Here is a 21,649-nt window from a genome sequence, read left to right as displayed (position 1 = left end):
ATTAATCAAGGTTAAATGTTCTATAGATTCTAAATAAGGATATGTCTCCTGAGTGGCTGTAATATATTAAAAAACCTTTGGTTCAATACACAATGACAAGACATTTACATTTCATTTACATTTTTGGCATTTGACAGATGCTTTTATCCAGAGCGATGTACAAAAGTGCTTTAAAGTCTCTATCAGTGAATATATTAACACTGGTTCAGTAGGTTACAGACTTAGGTACGGACTTAGGATAGTATTAGCTGAGTTATATGTATACAACATATAACAATACATAAAAACAGGGAAAAAGAAGAGCTAGTTTAAGTGTTTCAGGAAGAGGTAGGTCTTTAGTCATCGTTTGAAGACTGTATGGACATCTAGGGGAAGTTCATTCCACCACCTCAGTGCCAGAAAAGAGAAGAGTCTAGATGTATACCTACCTTTTACCCAGAGACCTGTGTGCTACTCAGGTTGTGGCTGGAAGTGCAGGGAAGCCTGAATGTGTAACCTTCTGTGGGTGGAAGACTGCTGAAGTCATGATAATCTCCCTCAGCAGACGGTTGGCAACGATAACGCACAATGTAGAGCTTGGATGGGCCAAGTGCAAACAAAGTACTGCTGATTTTTTTTTTCTTTTTTTACCTTGAGCTCACTTCTATAATGCAGCTCTTTCAGAAGGCAACCTATGGTCTGTCAACCGGCAACAGCTGCTATTGCTCTGTGTGTGAGTGTGTTTAAAAATGGTCGAGTCCCTAAGGAGTGTCTAGAAAAACACTGCTCCTCAGAGAAAGCTTTTGGCACCGGGAGACAAGAAGGTCACTTAGCGCAGCACGTCATCTGCCAGCACGGCAGCAGAGGACAGCTGGGTGAAAGGACTGCCGCTCACGCTTGTCTCATCTGAGCTAATAGGTTATCTATCATCTTAAATAAAGATGTTGTAACAACAGACCAACTGGTTGGAAGCAGTTTTGCCTTTCGCAAATGAGATAATTGACAGGCAGTTTAGTCTGCTAATAAAGAAAAATATAGTAGCACAGATGTTCACTGAAGCAGAGGATAAAACTGAAGGAGGCTTGTACCTGCTGTGTGTCACCTTCAGTGTAGGGGAGCTTGGTGGAGACGTGGAACATGACCTCTTTGTTATGGAAGTTGTAGTAGACTGATTCTGTGCCTGTTTGTCCATGTGTCACGTCCAAGCCTCCCCGAAAACTAGAGAAAATAGTGACATTTAGATTCATTTTCAAAACCTAAACATTCCTCACTCTTATCACCAAATATTAGGTTTAGATTTTCCATTACGTTTATTGCATTTACTAAATAACTAATAATGGATTCTGAAATACTTAAGAGTCTCCAGTCCACCTAGTGCCATATTTACGGTGAGCTTCAGGAAATCATAAAACCCAGAGTAAACACATGTTTAGACACTTCAAGTTTTTGTAAGCCTATAAACTAGGCTTATTATATTCTAGAATGATTAGTATTATTTGTATTGTTAGAAGTATATAAGCTGATTTATGCTGTAAGACAAAATCACTTCTAAAATAATACAAAAAAAAATCAATTAACAATTCATAAATCATAAACCATAAAAATTTTTTCCCTATTTTTTATGAGCTACTTTTTGGAGGTCATTACAGTAGATGATGCATTTTCTGCATTTTGAGTTATTATAAAATCCTGAAGAGTATTTAGATGCGAGTTTTGACGGCACCTTAAGCGTCACTTCAGTTCACAACAGTATATTTTTTTTAGTTTTTTTCGGTGTTTCGTCTCGTTTCGAACTTCAGTGACGACATGTTCCTCATGCAACCCAGAAACAATGTGCTCCTGAGTTCACAGTGGCCAGATGAAATATTTTAATATTGCATACTGGTGCATTACTACATGCCAACTATCATTACATGTAGCATTTCAGCTAAAGGTACAAAACTGTTCAGTATCTTACCCTTTAAAATCATGGAGCTTGATCTTCTGACCCAAAAACTCTAAAAACTCCACAAACGCTGGACTTTCCTCATTATTTCCAAACAGCTCCTCCTCAACAGTCTACAAAGACAAAGACATGGCATTTCAACTAACAATCAATTCACACCACTTATTCATTAATATGAAACGATCTTTTTCATTTACATGAAAATGTACGAATGATAACTTGGCTTTAACCCGAAACTAAACCCTGTAACTTTTCATACTGTACAAACTGAATCAAGCAAATTGTTACGAATCAACAATGAATATTCATATGCATGACATTTGCATTTAAGTTCTTGTTTGGTCTTGTCCGTATAATAGCACCTACACAGAAAGTCACAAAAGCATCATTCATTATTCCAATCATTGAACGGATATAGGACTTTTCCTGCTTTCAGGATGCTTAAAATAACATGAAAATGTAACGACGCTGCTTTTGTTAGACAGAACAAAGCTTCGAATTCAAAAGATGCTAAATAAAACGAATCACTCTAAAGAGCTTCAACAAACAACTGACAAAGACAAAGACCCTGACACACTCTCATATTAGCACTACCTACAGTGCTAGTTCATTATGATTCCCTATGGGGCAATTAGCCTGCTGAAAATGCTAATTGCTTTCCTGAATAAACATCATGCCTTTTTTGTTGAGTGAAGCCGTGGGTGCTGAGTGCACAGCGGTAGAGAGAGCTGTCTTGATGCCATGATAAGGTGTAGGTAAAACACTTTTGTTGGACCTCCTGATGGGTTCAGAAGAGTAAAAAAGAGCGAGAACAGAGCAAGTGCATTTTGTGCGTGATGACAAACAGAGACGTGACAGGAAAAGGCTCTCTGTGTCGCTGACTCATTAGAAGCCTCTCTATGCTAATGCTACGAGTGGCAGTTTTCATTGGCTCTCTTCCTCTGCCCACTGCTTATCTAGTCCAACTTAAAGGTCAAGGAGCTGTGTGAGCAAACCTCTCTACCAGGCCCTTAGCACACAAAAGCTTTATAATTTGCAGAGGAGCAGAGCAGAAGTAATATGTTGTTAGTTCACACTCAGAGGAAGCATTACAATCTAAAAAAGGACTGCTTTTGGTATTTAAAAAGTCTGTCTGTCTGTGGTTAAGGCACTGGGCTGCTTTTTGAGGAAAGGCACCTAAAAGAAAATAGACTACAAAAATGAAACAGTGAGTCAGACCTGGATAGAGACGCTCCTGTGGAACTCACCTGTCCAAACTTCTGATATATTACTCCGAACTTGAAGTTGTTACTGATGACATGCTCATCAAACGTCACAATAAGCCTCGAAGCCTTCGGGAAAATAAAATAAAAGAGACTGAAAATTTAGCACCAGAACTGTTGCATGATAGGGGTGAGACGCTGTGTTATTTGTTATAGATAGATAGATAGATAGATAGATAGATAGATAGACAGACAGACAGACAGACAGACAGACAGACAGACAGACAGATAGATAGATAGATAGATAGATAGATAGATAGATAGATAGATAGATAGATAGATAGATAGATAGATAGATAGATAGATAGAGAACATGTAAAACACATTTCTAATATTTATTACTTATAGTCATATTCTTTGGCTTCTTCTTCTTCTTATTATTATTATTATTTTCTTTTATATACACAACATTAAATGGACAAAGGTTTGTGGACAACTGACCATTACACCCATATGTTTTTGTTCCATCATCCCTTTCCAAAACCATGGACATTAATTTGGAGTTTCCCCTTTGCTACTGAAATAGATTCCACTCTTCTAGAAAGGCTTTCCACTAGATTTTGGAACATGGCTGTGGGGATTTCTGCCCTTTCAGACAAGAGCATTAATGAGGTTGGGAGGGGAGGCCTGGTGTTCAGGAGGGGTGAGGTCAGGACTGTGCAAGTTCTTCCACACCAACCTTGGCAAGCCATGTCTGTGCATATAGGCTTCATATGTGCAAAGTGCACTGTCATGCTGGAACGAGCTTACTTCCTTAGTTCCAGTGAAAGGAAATTGTAATGATACATCATACAGATGAAGACATAATAGTTTGTATGCAAACAACTGGAGGAGACCCACATATGGGATGGTCAGGTGCTGACATACGTTTGGCTATAAAATATACGTTGCGCTGCATTTTAAATGTATGAAATGGTGGAGACCTGCATACCTTCGGGTAAAGCACTGGGAAGAAGCGATCCACGTTCACCTCCTCACACACAAGCTGGGAATAAGAAAACAAGGAAAGAAGATGAATGAATTTTTTTCTCTTTTGTTCTATATTTGCTGTAAGAATCAATCCATTGCTTTTGTCAGGACTGAAGAGATGAGGTGATCTATCAGTCCTGACGTTGAGGATGATAAATTACAACGGCAGAAAAGAACAACGCTGAATCATACTCTTACCTTGGCCATCTGGACAACGTTGGGGAATTCAGTCAGACATGATATAGGGATCACATCATGATATGTCTTTAATTTGCTCCTGGAAAAGACCAGAAGAGAATCTGCAGTGCTTATGGGATTTAATTTTATTCTTATATTTTAGCTGATGGATGTACAGACTCATAATGGAGTCATTCAGTATATCTGGTGTCAGCATGGATGCTGTAATTATGTCACATGGGTGAGATGTCAGCAATGTCCTACAATAGTCTCTCTCCACCCACACACTGGCCCATCTATTGTCCATCTGGTGTCTAATTCGGAAATGAGGGTGCTGGGAAGGTGCGGCCCATGTAATCTCAGGAGAGGAATGTGTGACTGAATGGGATATTACTGTCTCTGGAAATGACTCATGGTTCAGAGAATGGATACATCCAGGTCTAGAATAATCTTTAATCCAAATGAAAGTGCAAAGCAAAGCAGCTCAGGAGGAGAATATTTGTCAAAGACTAATCCCTCACTCAGTAAGACACTAGGAAGGTTTACGATGAAAGGGTACTGGATGAGATATTAGGAGTGATGATGCATACCTTAACATTAGACGGAGGTGCTCCTGGTCCCCGATCACTTCATATTTAACCGAGAAGACCAGGTGGCCCAGAGCGCTGTCCATTGTGTAGTAATTAAAGTGCTCCTAATGACAGAGGGGAAAAGAGTGTGAGAGCGCATTCATCTTCATCCTTCAACGCATAGTCACACATCTGAAGAAATGTACACAGACATGTGTCTGCTACAAGGTCACACCATGAGACTCATCCATTATGAGGATTTCTTTAGCTAAACACCTTATGTCAAATTAAGGGCAAAACTAATATATCTCCTTTAGCGCTAAGCTCTGAAATGTGTAAAGGGACATGCATAAACCTTCTTGGTGTGACACTAGTCATGTGTCTTACTTTGGTCAAATGGATTTTCCTAATCTCTGAGGGAAGGGTTTTTTTGTTCAAATGCAAATGTTGCTGCACAAATGCAAAATACATGCCTGACTCTACACAGGACTCCACACAGAGAAATGTTACAAAACAGTGTTTATCTCAACATCTTTTTTTTTTTAATATGAATAGAAATGTGTAGTAAGGTCTTATTACCTTTCCCATAAAGTGTTTCCTGTAGATCTTGGCTGTAATGTTGGTTTCCAGCTTGATTTGGGACGTAGGAGACAGCAGCTGATCCAGGTCATTTCCGTTGCTCAGCTCGTGGTTGGTGCCTTCAATCCAGTAACCTCCGAACTGAGGCAGCAGGATCAGTGGAAAAGGGCTTTTCCTGCCTAACACCTAACCCGAGAGAGAAAACACACCTGTGAAGCTAGGCAACACTTAAAACAAGGAAATATAACTGAGACCTGTTCCTGTGTTATACCTTACCTCATGAACACTGGGGTATGGGATGTAGTCCTCCTCAGTCTGTTAAATAGAACAAACAAACAAAAAACCCACAGATTACTCACATAACATTAACATTATAATATTCAGAAACTGGTAACAAGGTTGGACATAACAATAAAGTGAGAGCCAGAGGCTATTGCGCAGCACCAATTCAACTCATTTGATTGCAGGTCTATTAGTTGGTGTCTGAGAAGAGGCTTATTGCTGTCGGAACACAGCGATTATCAGCCTGCCTGATAACTCGCCTTCTATCTGAAGAGCCGAGCACCAACTAATGGCATGGAAACAATAGAGTCTGTGTGTGAGGTGAGTATGTGTATGTGTATGTGCGTGCAGGGCATACTTTAAGGGGTGGAGGCAGGGCACACCGCTGTTCATCCATTCTGTTGCTCTGAAACATAGCGAAAACACATACAGCACATCAGCATCCTCTCTGACACAATCCCTTCATGTCTCATTCACTGGTTCACAAAAGTGTAATGGATTAGAAAAGGTTAATTAATATGATGCCATATTCGGACAGGATTAACAGCTTAATGAAGCCGATAACCTGTAGCCTGGCAAAAAGTGTACAGGTACAATATAATGAGGCGGAGGGAGGAGAAAAAGACATCACGCAAACAGAGAATCTGATGCTTATCACAGAACATTTTAAATAAAAATTATATATTTATCATTTTATAAAGAACCCCCCCCCCCCAAAAGTCTATATATGAAAAGGTTAAGCTTTATTAAGCTGTAATTAAATACAAATAAATATTTACATAAAATGATTTGCATTGATGGATTTAGAGAGGGAACTCAGGATTATCAGGATTTTGTTAGATGCTTAAATCAATAGCCGTGATACTGATGGATAAAACTGATCATTTCACTTATGTAACACATGCATAATATCTTTTGTGAGTATTTGTTGTTCTAGTGTAATCCTCACTACAGGTACAGTATATCATGATTATGAAGCCTTGGTCGCACTCCAGAGTGTGTTCATCAGCTTCATAAATCAATTATCATGATTATTGTGACTCACAGACTTCTATCTCCTTCATAAATCTGAACTAAAGTGGCGATGAATTAACTGTAGGCTGTATAAAGGATCCCGTCATCTTGTGAATGATGACATCTGAGTTTTGCAAGACAGATAAGTGACTATTAGAATATCAAGAAACATGTAACAGAAATTAGAGAAGTTAAAGACACAATTAATACACGATTGTTAGTATCAGACATTAATATTTTTGTAAAAATAAATAAATAAATAAATAATTGTGTAACAAATCTGCGCCCTAAGCAATTTGACATTTGACAATTTGCCAAGCAATCATGCTGTGTGTGTGTGTGTGTGTGGGCTCTGGTTCTACCGATCTGGTCTGTGTTTGAAAAGCTGGAGCTCAGATTATTGGCTTTTTGGTCTATCTGATGATACACTGCAAACAGACATCTTTCTCATTTCATCATAACAGCTGTTTCCTGTTGGAGTGGGACGTCTATAATGTGCTTTCTACTCTGCTGTCCCATTCTTCTATTTCTTTTTTTCCCCACTAAAATGAATTCTAGGCACGGCAGCTGCACTATCCATCAGCCCTGTTTGGATGGTATTCGTTTCCCAGGATGACGTCTACTAAATTTAGGCAAAAGAATGAATTTCTTGCAGGTTTCCTTTCCCGGAAAACCAGACATTTGTGTTAGACATGTTGATAGAATCATACTTGGGATGAAATGATTAATAAAACACTACAATCATGATATGACATACTGCAGGTGAATATGAAACGAGGCCTGTAGCCTGTAGCTATAACTTGCAATAGTTTCCAAATGGCTTGTGGGATAGCAATCTTCTTTTTGATTGACTTCATTCATTTCCATCTAATGGTCTCTGAGTGAAGACAGTATATGGCACTGTTCCACAGCATACATTATTGCACAGCTGATGGAAGTATATGAACTTCCTTTACATAGCAACTTCAAATATGAGTAAATGTGATATGCTCTGAATGTGATAGAGCAGAATTTGTCTAGACAAAACAAAAATGACACTAAATTTAACCAGGTGCTTATCCAATTGGGATGAAACAATTTGCGATAATTATTCAACCAGATTTTGGTACAAAAATGATATGAGTGTGTTTTAAAAGCAGTATACAGTATATTGTTGGTTAGAATTTTCTGACAGGTGCAGGGATTAAAAAACTGAAGAAAAATGAAATCTCTGAGTACAGTGCCTGTAAAAGATGCAGAACTGCAACTACAAAATGTCATGCAAAATAATGTTATTGTTATGTAAATGTATATCACCTTTTTTGTGAGAGATGAACAATAACAATGGGAGCGCAAAACTGCTTTAATCGTCATTAATTACTCAGCCTCGTAACACAAAGCTGTGACACGATGCTGTACAATGATGAGCGATTCTTTCTTCCTCTGAGTTTACAGAAAATATTCCATATGAAAAAACACTGGACGACATAATGAAACAGGGTTTTCTCATGATCTAGTCCTTCACAAGAAGTGGAAAGCAAACAGGATTGTGTCTAGGTAACCAGTCCAAAGAGCTGGTTCTGAGGTTAGTGGAAGACATCTAAGATGAAGAAGGGAAGAACGAGATTAAGATAATAAAAGCAATACTTTACCTGCATTCTTTCAATCATTTCAAATAAATCAGTAGTCTGAAAAAGGGGGGAGAGGAAATGAGATGAGTGAGGAGTCTGCTGATAAAACTGGCATGTGAGAGCTGAGCCCTGAATAATGTTACATGGTCTAAGTAGAGCAAGAGTGAAGAACACGCTGCTGGTGTTAATCCTGCGCTGCTTCACCTATAACACCACAATAGCTCTGCTGTACTACAGTGACCTTTCTGGCCTTCATTTGTACCAGTGACATCAACAGATTATATTATTATTTAATGAAGCACTGAAGTGTCTTAGAACAAGAGGCGCTTGTGATGAGGGCGTCGGAGTGCAATGTTAGTAGCAATAAGTCAGCATTAGTGGTCAGCAAGGCCCCAGTTCATATCTTAAGTGTTACGTCACTGATTTGGATGTTAAATGTTAATCAGTCTTGTCATTATACTGCAAGAGTTTGGACACATTAGACTAAATACACATTCTTCTTTTGTTTATAAGGCTAATGTAAATGCTCATGTCTTAGTGCTCATTTATATGCTTATTTTCTGAATCAAATGTAATGTGAATCACTAAGTAAATGTAATTAACTGTAAGGTCATTCCCCCTCTCAGTTTTGAGAGTACTGCTCACATGCACTTTTGTTTTGTTCACACACCTATCTGCTTTTATTTCTGCTGTAGTCCCGTCATTGTTAGATTACCTTAATGTGTTCACCTGTTCTGTGTCTCACCTTCAATAGGCTGGTTGTTTTTACCTTGCGGTTTTTATTTCTCATTGTAAAGTTATCACCCATTTCTATACACTAAGCTATTACCGCTTTGTGGATTTTATTGTCTTTAAGCTGTTCTAATGTTCTCTTTTCTAAAAAATTGAATAGTCCTTGTGTGATGCCTTGTTTCAATTATCTTAGTCCATGCATTTTCTAATATGCTAACAGAAGTCTATCATTAATTAATTAATTAATTAATTAATTAATTAATAAATAAATAAATAAATAAATAAATAAATAAATAAATAAATAAATAAATAAAATAAAACTCTTCTATATGCAGCATATCCAAACCTGTAATAGTACATGCTGAAGATTATGGGCTTTGTGGGTTTTAATTCACTTCCTCATTCCAAATTTTGAGGGGAAGCTTTTATACCTTTTCATAGTAGACCCACTGAATGTCACTGTCCATGGGACTGCACAACCTTCACATGTTTACGCATAGTAATATGTAGACCGCTCACACGATACCAGTGTGTTTCCAGTAGGTGTGTGTCAAACGAAGTCTGCATGAATTTCTTCCCGTTTGCTTGAGCAAACAGTTTGTGTACCGTCTCGCATTGTTTGAGTTCATTGTGCTACTCCTCCTCAGTATGCAAACAGACCCTATTGCCTTGAAAACAAACATCTAAGAAATTCAACCCGGCAAAATAACATTTTCATAATCTCGCTGGTAGAGAAAAGGAAGGAAACAGATAGAGTGCGTGTGTGTGTGTGTGAGATGAGAAGCTGATGATCTCTTTAGTGTATTGCTCTATGGAGGGTTCTCATACTGCTCAGCTATCACACAACAAACCTAAACAGCAGGCAGCAGGGCTTTATCAAAGACTAATAGTAAAACTCTGCACCATATGCTGTTCCTGATCCTCAGCTCAGGGGATCCTCCTTCAGCAAACACTGCCTGAGTTACGAACACTTGCTGCTTTAAAATCATACAAAGTAAATACAAAGCTAAGAACGCAACAATAAAAAGTGCTCCCGGATACAACTAGTACATGATAAACATTACTTTGTTGCTCTGTCTACTTCTGCAGACTTTAGAACAGTGCAAAAAAATTGTGAAATGTCACGATTATGTCTCTTCGTATACAGCAGAGATAATACAGGAGGAAATGCTTTTTTTAATCAAGCTGACTAATTGGTAATGGATCTTTAGCCTGCAGTGCACATTATACTCCATATAATCTCTATATAATTCATCATGTGTTCTCAAATGAACAACATCACTTTTGCTCTCTGATTTCTGTCGAGCTTCAAATGTTTACTTACAATCCCAGGCCTTCTCCAGTGTCCTACTGTCACATGGACTGGACTTCTTGTGGCCATTCTGAAGTGATGTCCAGTGTATCGGACAAAAAATCCTTTACGTCCAGTCCAAACTAGTTCATGTCCAGCAATGTTTTTCCTGTGCCTCCAAAAACACCTCCCTGTTTCCACCCGAGTGAGAAGAAAAGTCCAGAGAAAGACCCAGCAGAGTGTCCCATCACAGCCGTGTAAGAAAGCCCCTGACAGAGAGAGAGACGCTGCACTGCTCTGTAAGGTGTGTTTGTGTGTATGAGCATGCGGTTAGAGCCAATATTTCTTTTTACCTCTCTCCAGACTGGTGTGGGAATTGGCAAGGCAAATATTGCATTCCTTTCTCACAGAGCAGCTCTTTTTGTACTCTCTCTCTGAGGTGTAGAGGTGGAGCTGAGACTTGGGTTATACTCCTACAAGCCTGCAAGAAGCCCACCCAGTGGAGCTCCAATACTCGGTGCCACACCAACAGGTGCTGGGCATTTTATTTAGATTTGTCTGTGGAGCTGCATTTAAAAAAAGTGGTGCATGATGAGATATTATCTTTACTTCTAATGAGATCAGAGTCTTACCTTGATTGAGAATCTCTGAGTCTCTGAAACACTGAAGCCTTTCTGTTCTGTTCAGGTCAAAATGAGCTATTTTGAAGTCTTTCTCAAAGTGGAGCATTATTAGATGACTAAATTACTAATAAACCACTTTTCCTATTGTGAACCTTGCTTGAGCTTTTGCTTAGCTCATTTTCCCCTGAGAATATTGTACAAACTGTGTATAATGGTGATAAAATGGTTCTTTAATTTTTCTTTTTACATTTGTATTGCTAGCAAAACAGAATAAATGAAACCTAAGCTAAGAATTAAAGTTATTGGCAAAGAAGCCTGACAAATGTTTTGGTGTGACCATTTCTGACCACAACTTCCATCGCAAAACAATCAAAGGAAATAAAAAGCATCAAGGTAGAAAAGGCACTGGGGAAAAAGTGATAAATACTATTGGAGTGATTGTTCCGAAAGATGTTTTAATGATGGTGGTTTAATGACACATCACTCAGTTGGGCTGAGATTAGATGAGCTTGAAGGCCATGAGTGATCAGTTAGAATAACTCAAATTTAATTGAGCAAAAAGCATGAATATACTCGCGACCAACAATCCACACATTCAGAACCTAATTCATATTCACAAAATACAATTTACAAAAGCAAAACACAATTCACAAACACACAAGCGTGTTTGTAAGATTCAGAATGTTTTTACATTTGACATTGTTGAATCTGCATTTGCAAAACATCATGTGCGTGTATATCACTTTGGATTTGTGTGGATTTGTGTATATTGAGATTTTCCCGTGAGGCTCCAATTCACAAATTAGTGTTTTTTTCTTATTGGGAATTCACTTCAGCCAATCAGATGTGAGTTTCCAGTCTAGCCAATTATAATACGCTTTGCTCAATGCTTTGACTCGGTAAGAACAGCTTTGCATCTACTATACAATCGGCCTTAATTAGTGCAAAGAAATGACTGAGTTTCAGAATATCTCATAGTTTTCATTAATTCTCATAGATCTTTTCATAGTAAATATATGTATTATAAGATGTTAAAAAATAATATCAGCCATACAACAATATTTAAACTCATAATGCCACTATTTTAACTACAGTAATAGGTTTATACATTATTGTCTAGACAAAAGACATACAGGCAACACGTATATGTAGAACTAGGACTGATATTTACTATGTAGTTTACATATGCACCAAAATGGAAAACAAATCCAGACAGTGTATGAATCCGTACAGAAAACGTAGGAATGGAGAGAGCAAAGACTACTCTGGTGGTAACATTTGGCAGAATTCAGCAAGAACCGCTAACATCGCTTATTGCCACTTTTAATGAGTCGCTTGAATAAATTCCCTGGTGAAGTGATTGAGACATTGCATCAAAAAAAAAAGAAAAGAAACTAGCACTAATAAAGATTTAACACTATATCTCCTTTCCCTGTTTACAGCCCTGCCCGCACCACCCAAGCTTATCCCTTTCTTTTTGCTTTTCAAACTCAAATGCAAATAAAATGCAGAGAAAAAAAAAGAAAAAGAAGACTAACATGGAACAACAACGGAGAAGAACCTTCTCTACGATGAGATGGTGCACCACCTGCAGCTGAAGATATCTTTTTAATAAGTCCATAATAAACATAATGTTGATGTATATCATGGGCCATCTAGTTCTGTGGAGACGAGAAACTGCAATCATCTCATAAAAGGATGTTACTATGAGAGTATCCTGTGTTGTAGATATGGTCAGAAAGTACACACAGACACACATTATTGCACTGTACAAACATGATGTCTGGGTGCAACTCAATATCAAACTCATCACTGGTACACTACAGCCATCTAATCTACTTTTAATTGATAACACAGAGTCGATTTTTCGGCACACACAGTCATTTGTTGTGTATACAGCCCATTCCTTATTTCATAGGTAGTGTATAAAAGAAAAAAACCCTGCAACAGGTGAATCAGTAAATAGTTCAGGATATTTACAGCTAGCATTTTAGAGAACTAAACAGTGACAATGCATGAATCAACAATCTGTAGGTGAACATCTCACATATAGTGTATAATATAAAGACACAAGTATCTGGATAATTTAAAAAATCCCTAGAATCACTTAAAACCTTGCATAAGCTTGCATATGCATTAAGTAAGACCTTGGATCATGTTATTTCCACATTCTTCTAAAAATCTAATTTTTTGACAGTAAACGTTATTAAATTAGCATGACTTCAGCATGGCATAGATTCCATTAAATCTACAGGACTAATCCCACCATGTACCATGGAGAAGCCTCATTACCTCAATGCCTTATTATAGGAGATCCCCAGGGATCAGTTCTTTGTCCACTCTTGTTTTTCCTCTGTACAAAATCACAGGGCTTAGTGTTCTGATCTCATGACTTCTCTTACCACTACTATACTCATGACAAGCAACATTATTTCTCTTTTCACTTCTATCCACCCCCAAATCTCTCAGAAAATATAAGACTGCCCAATCTTTCCATAGATTAGATAGAAATTATATATCTATAAACTAAGAATTCCCCTGTAGTGGCCATTTAAATGAACACTAAATAACAAAAAATCAAAACAAAGAACTTAGTTGTGTGTTTAGATCATAGGGATCAGCTTGCACAGATCACATCAACCAGCAGATCCTGATCATACCACTAGAATAAAAAATGCATACAGTAAGTTACCATAAGTCCTCTCTCCTAATAATTCCTAGGATAGGCCTATGTCTTTAAATCTTCATACTGCATTTTTGTTGGTTGTTGATTTCTTGGTAAATATTATAAACATATAATCACAATATAATTTACAGGCCTAATACAGCATTCATAATATTGTGAGTTATAAGTGTTATGAGCTAGAAACCACGGGCTTTTATTTCTGGTGTAACAAGCCCCATAGTGTACACCCACCTCCAACACTGATTGACAAGTTTCTGTGCAGGGCATTGGAAATGCAAATACAAAGGGAGTTGCTTTTCCATTTGAATTTTGGCAGGCTCTGTACGCGACGGCTAGGAAGTGAAATCCCAAACTTGCTTTTGCTCTTTCTATATGACAGCCTCATAACTTAGAACTAGTAAATGCAATTGCAGATGGACTTTGGTTTTTCATTTGAAATTCGTTAGGTATTGTATGTACACTACCAGTCAAAAGTTTGGACACATCTTCTAATTCCATGGTCTTTCCTGATGTTTATTTCTTTCTACATTGTAAAACAATGCTAAAGGCGGCCAAAATACACAATAATCTCGTTTGAACAGTTGATATTGAGATATATCTGCTACTGATGCTCTGTAAAGCCTTCATAACAGCTCTAATCTGAGGTGCTGTTAATTGGTGATTTCTGAGGCTGGTAACTCTAAATGAACTTCTCCTCTGCAGCAGAGGTAAGTTTTGGTCTTGCTTTCCTGGGATGGTCTTCATGTGAGCCAGTTTCATCATGGTGCTTGATGGGTTTTGCAAATGCACTCGACAATACTGTTCTTGCAAGAACTATTCCAGAACACCTGACCTTCGTGTCTTAAAATAACAACTGACTGTTTTTTGTTGTCATTACATATGGATTACTTAAGTCCATGTGTGTTATTTCATAGTTTTGAAATCTCCAGTATTGTTCTAGAATGTAGAAAATAAATCCCTAAACAAAAAACATTGAATTAAAAGGTGTGTCCAAACTTTTGACTGGTAGTGTATGTGTACATGAAAATGGTAATACGTGATTTGAATTATTATTCATTTATGTTACGATTAAATGTGTCCTTAAACAGAAAACTCAACTGCTATTACAATGAAAATAATCTGGAAAATACTCCCAAAATAAAAGGGTTTAAGTGGAGCTCCAAATAGAAAGAAATTTTTATTATATTATTATATTATTATTTTATTTTATTATATTATTATTTTATTTTATTATATTATTATTTTATTTTATTATATTATTATTATTTTATTATAATAAAAGTTTGTTTATTATGTATTTTCTAAGAAAAATCTAAATTCTGTACATAGAGCTACATTACAAATAACAGATGTTTCTTAGTCAACTCCAAGCGGGAGTCTGACTCTAAGATTGAGACGCTGTGGTCTAAAGAGAGAGAAGCCCATGGTTTCATGGTATGATGAAATTACCAATGACTGTTAGGAGCCTGGATAATGTCTCAATGACATAGCAAACTTCTTCAGCTATGTTGTAGCTGTCTACATGATGCATTGTTAAGCCTTCTGGATCATGTGCAAAGTGCTAGAATACATCACAGGTCCTGCTGCTCAGCTCGATGTGTCATGCTAATTGCTGCGTTACTCCATTTGTCTCATGTCTCCTGATTTTTTTTCCCCTTGCAAATCACTGTCTATTGTTTTGACTTCTATCTAACACTGAATCTACTGCCTTAATTAAACTCTTTATTATTAATAATGAGTCTGACTGTGCCAGGGGGTTATATGATTGCTGCTGGTTATAGTGCAGTCACAGTTCATCAGCATGTAGTCAGATTATGTCAGATGTGCAAATCGGCATACAGGATAGCCTTAAATGCCATTTCAGATAATGAAAGCGACTGTCTGTATTTAACTAGATAACAGTGCTACATAAAGATGTGCTCTGATAAAGTTTTATCTAAAGCCAGGAGAATGACATCATTCGTTAGTCACGCACAATCCCAATGCACAATCCCAATTTATTAATACCCTTTAAAGGAAGAGGGCTGATGTATTAAACATATCACAAAGTTTAAACTAATAAAAAAAGAGAGAATGCTTTATCATGCCATGTTCCCTCGAGGCTCAGTCTGAACTGTAATTTTGTAAAAAGTTTTATTCATTGGAGGATTGTCCATAATGGTGTCAAATATTAATCTTCCTATAATCCTCATTCACAATTCCATATATTTTGCAATCTGTTGAAATATTAATTGCCTGCTATTTGATGTTCTGCTGATTTGGTCATCTTTCTAGATGTTGTGCAATCATGGTGTGGCATGCTTATTGCCCCATTTTGCTCCATGGAGTTATTACTGCAGCTTGTGAGGAAAAATGAGAATAGAGGCCCATTGGGGCAGGAATCATGTTGCCCCATGCTCAGGAGAGGAGCAGAGGACAGTTAATGACAGAGATACCAGACTGGGTTAAAATATATTCGCCAAGACGGAACATCTTGGATCTTCATGGCTAATGCAGATAGAGTATCTGTGATATAATAAAAACATTTTAAATGTATAGTGTATTGCAAAGATTAGGTAAAAAGTGAGATCATGGAACGGATAATGTCTGAACAACAGAAATGCACAACAGTGACAGTCTTGCTTTTCTCATATTGTTGGGGGTAATTTTATGTCTTTAATGTGCTTTTACTATTCACTACATAGCTTATAGCTTAAGTCAAGTGTTATAGGCCTTCATTATTGTTGTCCTATCTAACCAAAATCGATGGTCAGATTATGATCAGAAAGCAGATGTGACTTAGAGTCGGATATCTGGTATAAAACAGAAAAACAATTTAGCCAGTCTAAAAACACTTTAAAGTTTCCAGTGGAATGATGATGTACTCATTCTACTCTAATCCATATTCATGACTCCATGGGACATATCCGCAATATCAGATCCCTTCATTTACATGATTCACTGTGTTTGAACTGGGCATTTTGCTTGCTTGAATTTTGAAGAAATATGACACCAAATACTCCTTAATGATAAAACAAATCACATATTCTGTCATATCCTTCGCTCAAACTGGACTGGGATTGATATTTTTGATCAGCATAATGACTGCAAAAAAACTAAAAAGCCTTTTTTTCTGTATTTTTTTTTTCAATCATAAGAGTCAACAATAGTTTAGAAGTGTAAACATATGGTCTTGTTTGTAAGAGAACGAGGTTACAAAGGCGTTTTTGTATAATTAGATGCCATGGATGGTCTGGGAATAAAGAATTACACACAGGGAATAATTAATTAAGGATGGACCTGATTTCAGTGTCAAGCTTATCAGACCCCTCTCTGACTTTAAGTGTTTCTTTCTTTCTCTCTCTCTCTCTCTCGCTTGCTCTCCTCCATGGCCTTTCTCAGCTCAAGGCTAATTAATTCAGTGATACCACAGAGCTGTCCTTTGGACCTCCTCTATCCTAATCACGGTTAAAGTGTCTGGTGGAGTGAAGGCCGGAGAGCTCAGGCTGAAGTTAAACTCCATTTCACCTCCAGCCACAGACAGGCCCATGGGCAAAGGGTCCTGGTCTGAGCTCTCTTGCCATTAATTAATGTGTTTACAGCCCACACTCTCAGCTTGTTCATTGATATTAGACATTATTATTCTCCATGCAATGCTGTTAGCAAACTGGCCCTGACCGTGCCGGTCTAGCAATTCTTGCTATCTTTCCAGAGCAGGTGGGCATGAATAAGCGAGAAATTCCCTTCTAGTGAAGAACAACAGGAGCTCAGAGATAGGCATCACAGCCATGCGGCATTTACTGACCACAAAGAAAGGGAAGCTGAAAGCTAATAGGACTGTTAAATTCTCTGTCACAAGAGCTTAGCAGCAGCTGTCCATACGTGACTTTTAACTGACTGACTTAAATTACACTCAGATGCATGGCTGATTTAGTTTTAGTTTTCAGAATGGTATGATGTAGAATACAGAAGAAAATTAAGAGAATAAACAAAGACTTCATCCAGTAGATGAATAGAAAAAAAACATTGTCTATATTTTAGAGAACAAGTGATTTATAGCTCCATAAAGCAAATGGTTTATTGCTTAAAAGCTCCCTGACATCATCGATATCCTCTCCTGTTAATTTTCAGGCTGATTTCCTTAGCGTAAGAGTCACATATATCAGATTACACATAGATATTTCAGTCTCTGCACTTGGTAAAGGACTTCGTATCCACTTCTGCATAGTCTCCCTAAGCAAAGTTCCACTATCGTTGGAATAGCTAGTCTGGTTGTTTTTCGGGCAAAGAATGCAGTCAAGAACTACCTATTTTCACAGTACAGGCTATTTGACTGGCATTGCAAATGATCAGCCACACCTGTTGTTTTTGCTTGTCTGTAGGGTGAAGCAATTGTGAATACAGGAACAGGTCACAAGGTAACATCCTGGAAACAGCATGGTTTGCCATAGCCACACATCTAAAGTGTCCAAAGCTAGGATGCAGCAAGCCTCATAACTGGTGTCTATATCATGCTCCAATGCTGACTCATTGAAGAAATCTTTTTGTTTTGGTTTGATAAAAACCTGTACATAGATGTGTATCAAAAGGCAGTCTGGATAGGCTGCTGAGTGTAACTCAGGACTGTGGGGTGTCTTCTGTTCACTTGCAGTTGTAGAATTTGGAAATATAAAGACATCAATATACAAGGGATAATGATGACGTTCAAGATAACTACCACTGTATTTTGTTTTGTTTTGGGGTGTATAGGCTATATTAAACAAATTTCTTCATCAGTACTTTGCTTTATCTCAATCAGGGATATAGTTATAGGTACTGGGAACACTGAAAATGAGGCAAGTATACACCTAGCATGGTTTTGGATTCTCACATAGACAATAAACCGAAGTCAGGATCAAACCAGGGACCCTGGAGCTGTGAGGCAGTGCTGCCCTCTTCACCACTGTGCATGAACACAGCCAATAATAAAACTGTATGAAACCTCAGAACCCACACCACTTCTGTGAGCAAATGATATAAAATATAACCAGCTGAGTGCAATGGTTTGCACACACTTACGACAAGAAAAAAATCAACATATACCAATAAGACATCAAGGTCCTGATTGCCTAAAAGTTGATAAACACGTGCAAACTTGACAACGCCCATCTTCTGTGTTTTACATGTTTGCCTCCTTAATGTATATGCAATGCTTCGCCTTAGGTGTGTCTACCTGAAAGTGAAAAATGAAGCTCCATAACAACAGGTTCATTTAGCACCTGAAAATCCAGTTGAAGACAAAATTACACCATTCATTAGGCTTTAATAATGATGATATTTATCATGATTATGCTTCAGAACAGAGGTGTCAAAGATAGCCCTCTTATTATTTTTCCCTGCATATTGCACATCCAATGCCAACAGCATTTAGAAATACAGTCTGTAAAAAGGTTTTATTGACATGTGCCTTCTAAAAAAAAAAACAAAAAAAAAAACAGATACTTGTTTATTTTGCATAATGGTGTATTAGGAACAATTTATCGACAGACCTCAGCATCTGTAATTGCTGTTATGCTGGATATGTGTATGCCAAGGTTCATTTTCTATTTCTTCCATTTTCAGCTTAGGCAGCATTATTTGGAATCTTAATAGATTCGATTTCACAGAATTACCAAATCTAACGAAATTTCAGTTTTGTATCCCCCTTTACACCCCAGTTTAATTCTGATGTTTATTTGTGAAGATGATACAGCTTCATTTTCCTTCTTTCACCCACAAACCATGGGGCATGTGCAAACTGTTGCACTCCAGATGACAGTACAGCCTTTTGACTTTTTGTACTATGTGCAAGTTCTGACATGTGCAAGGATGAAAAACCTTTCTGCGTTCTTATTTTTTTTAAACGAACATACAATGCACTGTATACAGTAAAATAATTAGTGGATCTCTTAGAGGGCCTTGAGTTAGTGAGCAGGAAATGTGTTTTATAACACAGCCGGATCTCTGAGCAATTTGGTGTGAAAAAAGAAGCATTACTTCAAGAATTACATGTTTGTTTCCAGGAACAAATAACATGACAGATGGTTTTTGGAATAATAATAATAAAAAAAAAAATCATACAGCACAGGATTAACTCACTCTCATGTCAGTCTTTTGTACCAGTTATTAGTACCATGCTAGCAAATTTTATACAATTCTTGCCATTGCGAAAGTTGTTCTTAAAAGCCAAGCCATCTGTATGAAGACTTTTGGAAATGTAGCAGGCAATAGATTGAAGTTCAAGAGGAGAGGCAAAGCGAAAGGAAGGCATCGGGGAGGATTTAAGGCTTAGTGTTACAAGGAGCGATGTGTGTGTGTGTTATAGAATTGCAGAGCTTGAAAAGTACCTTTAGGAATGCAGGGGCAGTGTAGGGCAGCGGAGCCTGGAGCAGTGTAGCGTCTAGTGTGCTAGAGATACGAGGCTCTCCTCCATCCTGTTTCCTGCAAACACAGAGAGACAGATGCAGGGCTGTTTAGTGCTGCATCACCTCTCATGCACAAACACACACACACACATAGTGTATATACACATAAACACAAAGCCTGTGAGGTCACAGAAGGGGAAGCTTTATCAATGTGGCAGCCTGGGGGCTGACATTTGTATTACTCCACACAGCTGTGTAGGAAGCACCTCCTAGCAGTCTTTGCACTTTCATTAGCAGATTCCTGGATCCGTACGAGTTCTTCACACTGATGAAGATGATGAGCAATAGGTATCTGCTGCAGGGGACAGATGAGTAATTTAATTAAGTTCTTCTGTCTTCTTCGTCTTCTTCTTTTTTAAATACATCTGGTCATAATTAAATTTTCCATGATTCAAGAGACAAAACAGGCTGTGTTACAATGTGGGCTAAATATGAATCAGGGCCAATGTTGCTGAAGTATGACCTTCAATTTCCCATCAGAAAACAACTGTGGCATGATCCTCAGGCTGAAAGATATATAGCCAAAGATATCCCTTTTTAATTCAGAAGGAACCTAAAGCACTTTGGACGTCCTCTTGGAGACATTACGCCTTTTCCCCATTGAGCAGTACAAATAAGGTTACAGCAAAAACACTGCTTGAGGTAATATAAATTGAATACAAATACGCACCATTCATTTGATTAGAGACCCGGATTAAAATGAATAACCCCTAAATCTATAAGCTCTGTGTTGTATGGAAAGAAACATATGAACACTTTGGCTGTCTGGTAAACACGGGCAGAGTCAGTAGTGAATAAAAGAGAGTGACAGAACAACATTCTACCTCAAGAGCAAAATACTCCCTCAGATCTTCTGAGAGCCCTTGAACTATGATGAAGCAGCACTTTCCCTCTAAGTGTGTGTAAGTGTATATGTCTATTCAGACACAGCAGTATTTTTACTAACTGATTTTCACAAGCTAATTCACTAACAAAGTTTTTTTAAATGTGTTTTTAAACTAGCATGTCTTGTCAGGGCCATGTCTTTTTCGCTTTAATAAAGATGCCATTTTTTTAAAAAGTGACTTCAAGATGTATAATACATAAAATAAGCAACAATTGGCTGGTATTACAAACCTGTTTCTTTCATTTTAATGACTAAAATAAACTATTCTGTCTCAGACTATCAACACATCAAGACTATTCCTTGAAATTTTCATTTAATCGTACCCCTTGTCATTATATTTAGTATTCGCTGAACATTTGCAGCTCTAAAATAACAGCATTTAAACAGCGACTGTGAAAGGGTTTTCAATGATCTATATTTTGATCAGATCTACTTTCTTTTAATTTTGCATTCATATTTTATATAACAGCTTTTTAGTAATCTGAGCACCTTTATGTGGTGCTATACTCAAGGTGACATCCTGCATATATATATATATATATATATATATATATATATATATATATATATATATATATATATATATATATATATATATATATATATATAAGATTCAGTTTTAT

The 21,649-nt window shown here is 37.5% G+C and overlaps 1 protein-coding gene across 19 annotated transcripts in view; it reads right to left on the bottom strand.

Annotated features, from left to right (window-relative positions):
* rap1gapa (RAP1 GTPase activating protein a) overlaps positions 1-21,649 on the bottom strand; it is a 117,347-nt gene that overhangs the window by 14,994 nt on the left and 80,704 nt on the right. For 14 of the 19 annotated variants that reach the window (XM_058409055.1, XM_058409062.1, XM_058409042.1 and 11 more), the window contains 11 exons: positions 20,063-20,156; positions 8,408-8,443; positions 6,121-6,168; positions 5,757-5,795; positions 5,481-5,666; positions 4,923-5,026; positions 4,354-4,432; positions 4,118-4,171; positions 3,172-3,255; positions 1,937-2,037; positions 1,068-1,197 (listed from right to left, as the gene is read on the bottom strand). In XM_058409055.1, the coding sequence (XP_058265038.1) occupies positions 1,068-1,197; positions 1,937-2,037; positions 3,172-3,255; positions 4,118-4,171; positions 4,354-4,432; positions 4,923-5,026; positions 5,481-5,666; positions 5,757-5,795; positions 6,121-6,168; positions 8,408-8,425 (843 nt within the window). In that variant the 5' untranslated portion in view covers positions 8,426-8,443; positions 20,063-20,156. Of the gene's footprint in view, positions 1-1,067; positions 1,198-1,936; positions 2,038-3,171; positions 3,256-4,117; positions 4,172-4,353; positions 4,433-4,922; positions 5,027-5,480; positions 5,667-5,756; positions 5,796-6,120; positions 6,169-8,407; positions 8,444-10,442; positions 10,860-20,062; positions 20,157-21,649 lie in introns of those variants that run through there. The other 5 variants (XM_058409057.1, XM_058409044.1, XM_058409056.1 and 2 more) reach the window with 3 other exon arrangements.

This window comes from Hemibagrus wyckioides, linkage group LG15 (genome assembly GCF_019097595.1).
Source record: "Hemibagrus wyckioides isolate EC202008001 linkage group LG15, SWU_Hwy_1.0, whole genome shotgun sequence".
NCBI classification, from domain to species: domain Eukaryota; kingdom Metazoa; phylum Chordata; class Actinopteri; order Siluriformes; family Bagridae; genus Hemibagrus; species Hemibagrus wyckioides.
Note: the sequence above shows the minus strand (reverse complement) of the source record. Positions and strands in the feature narration are given on the sequence as shown.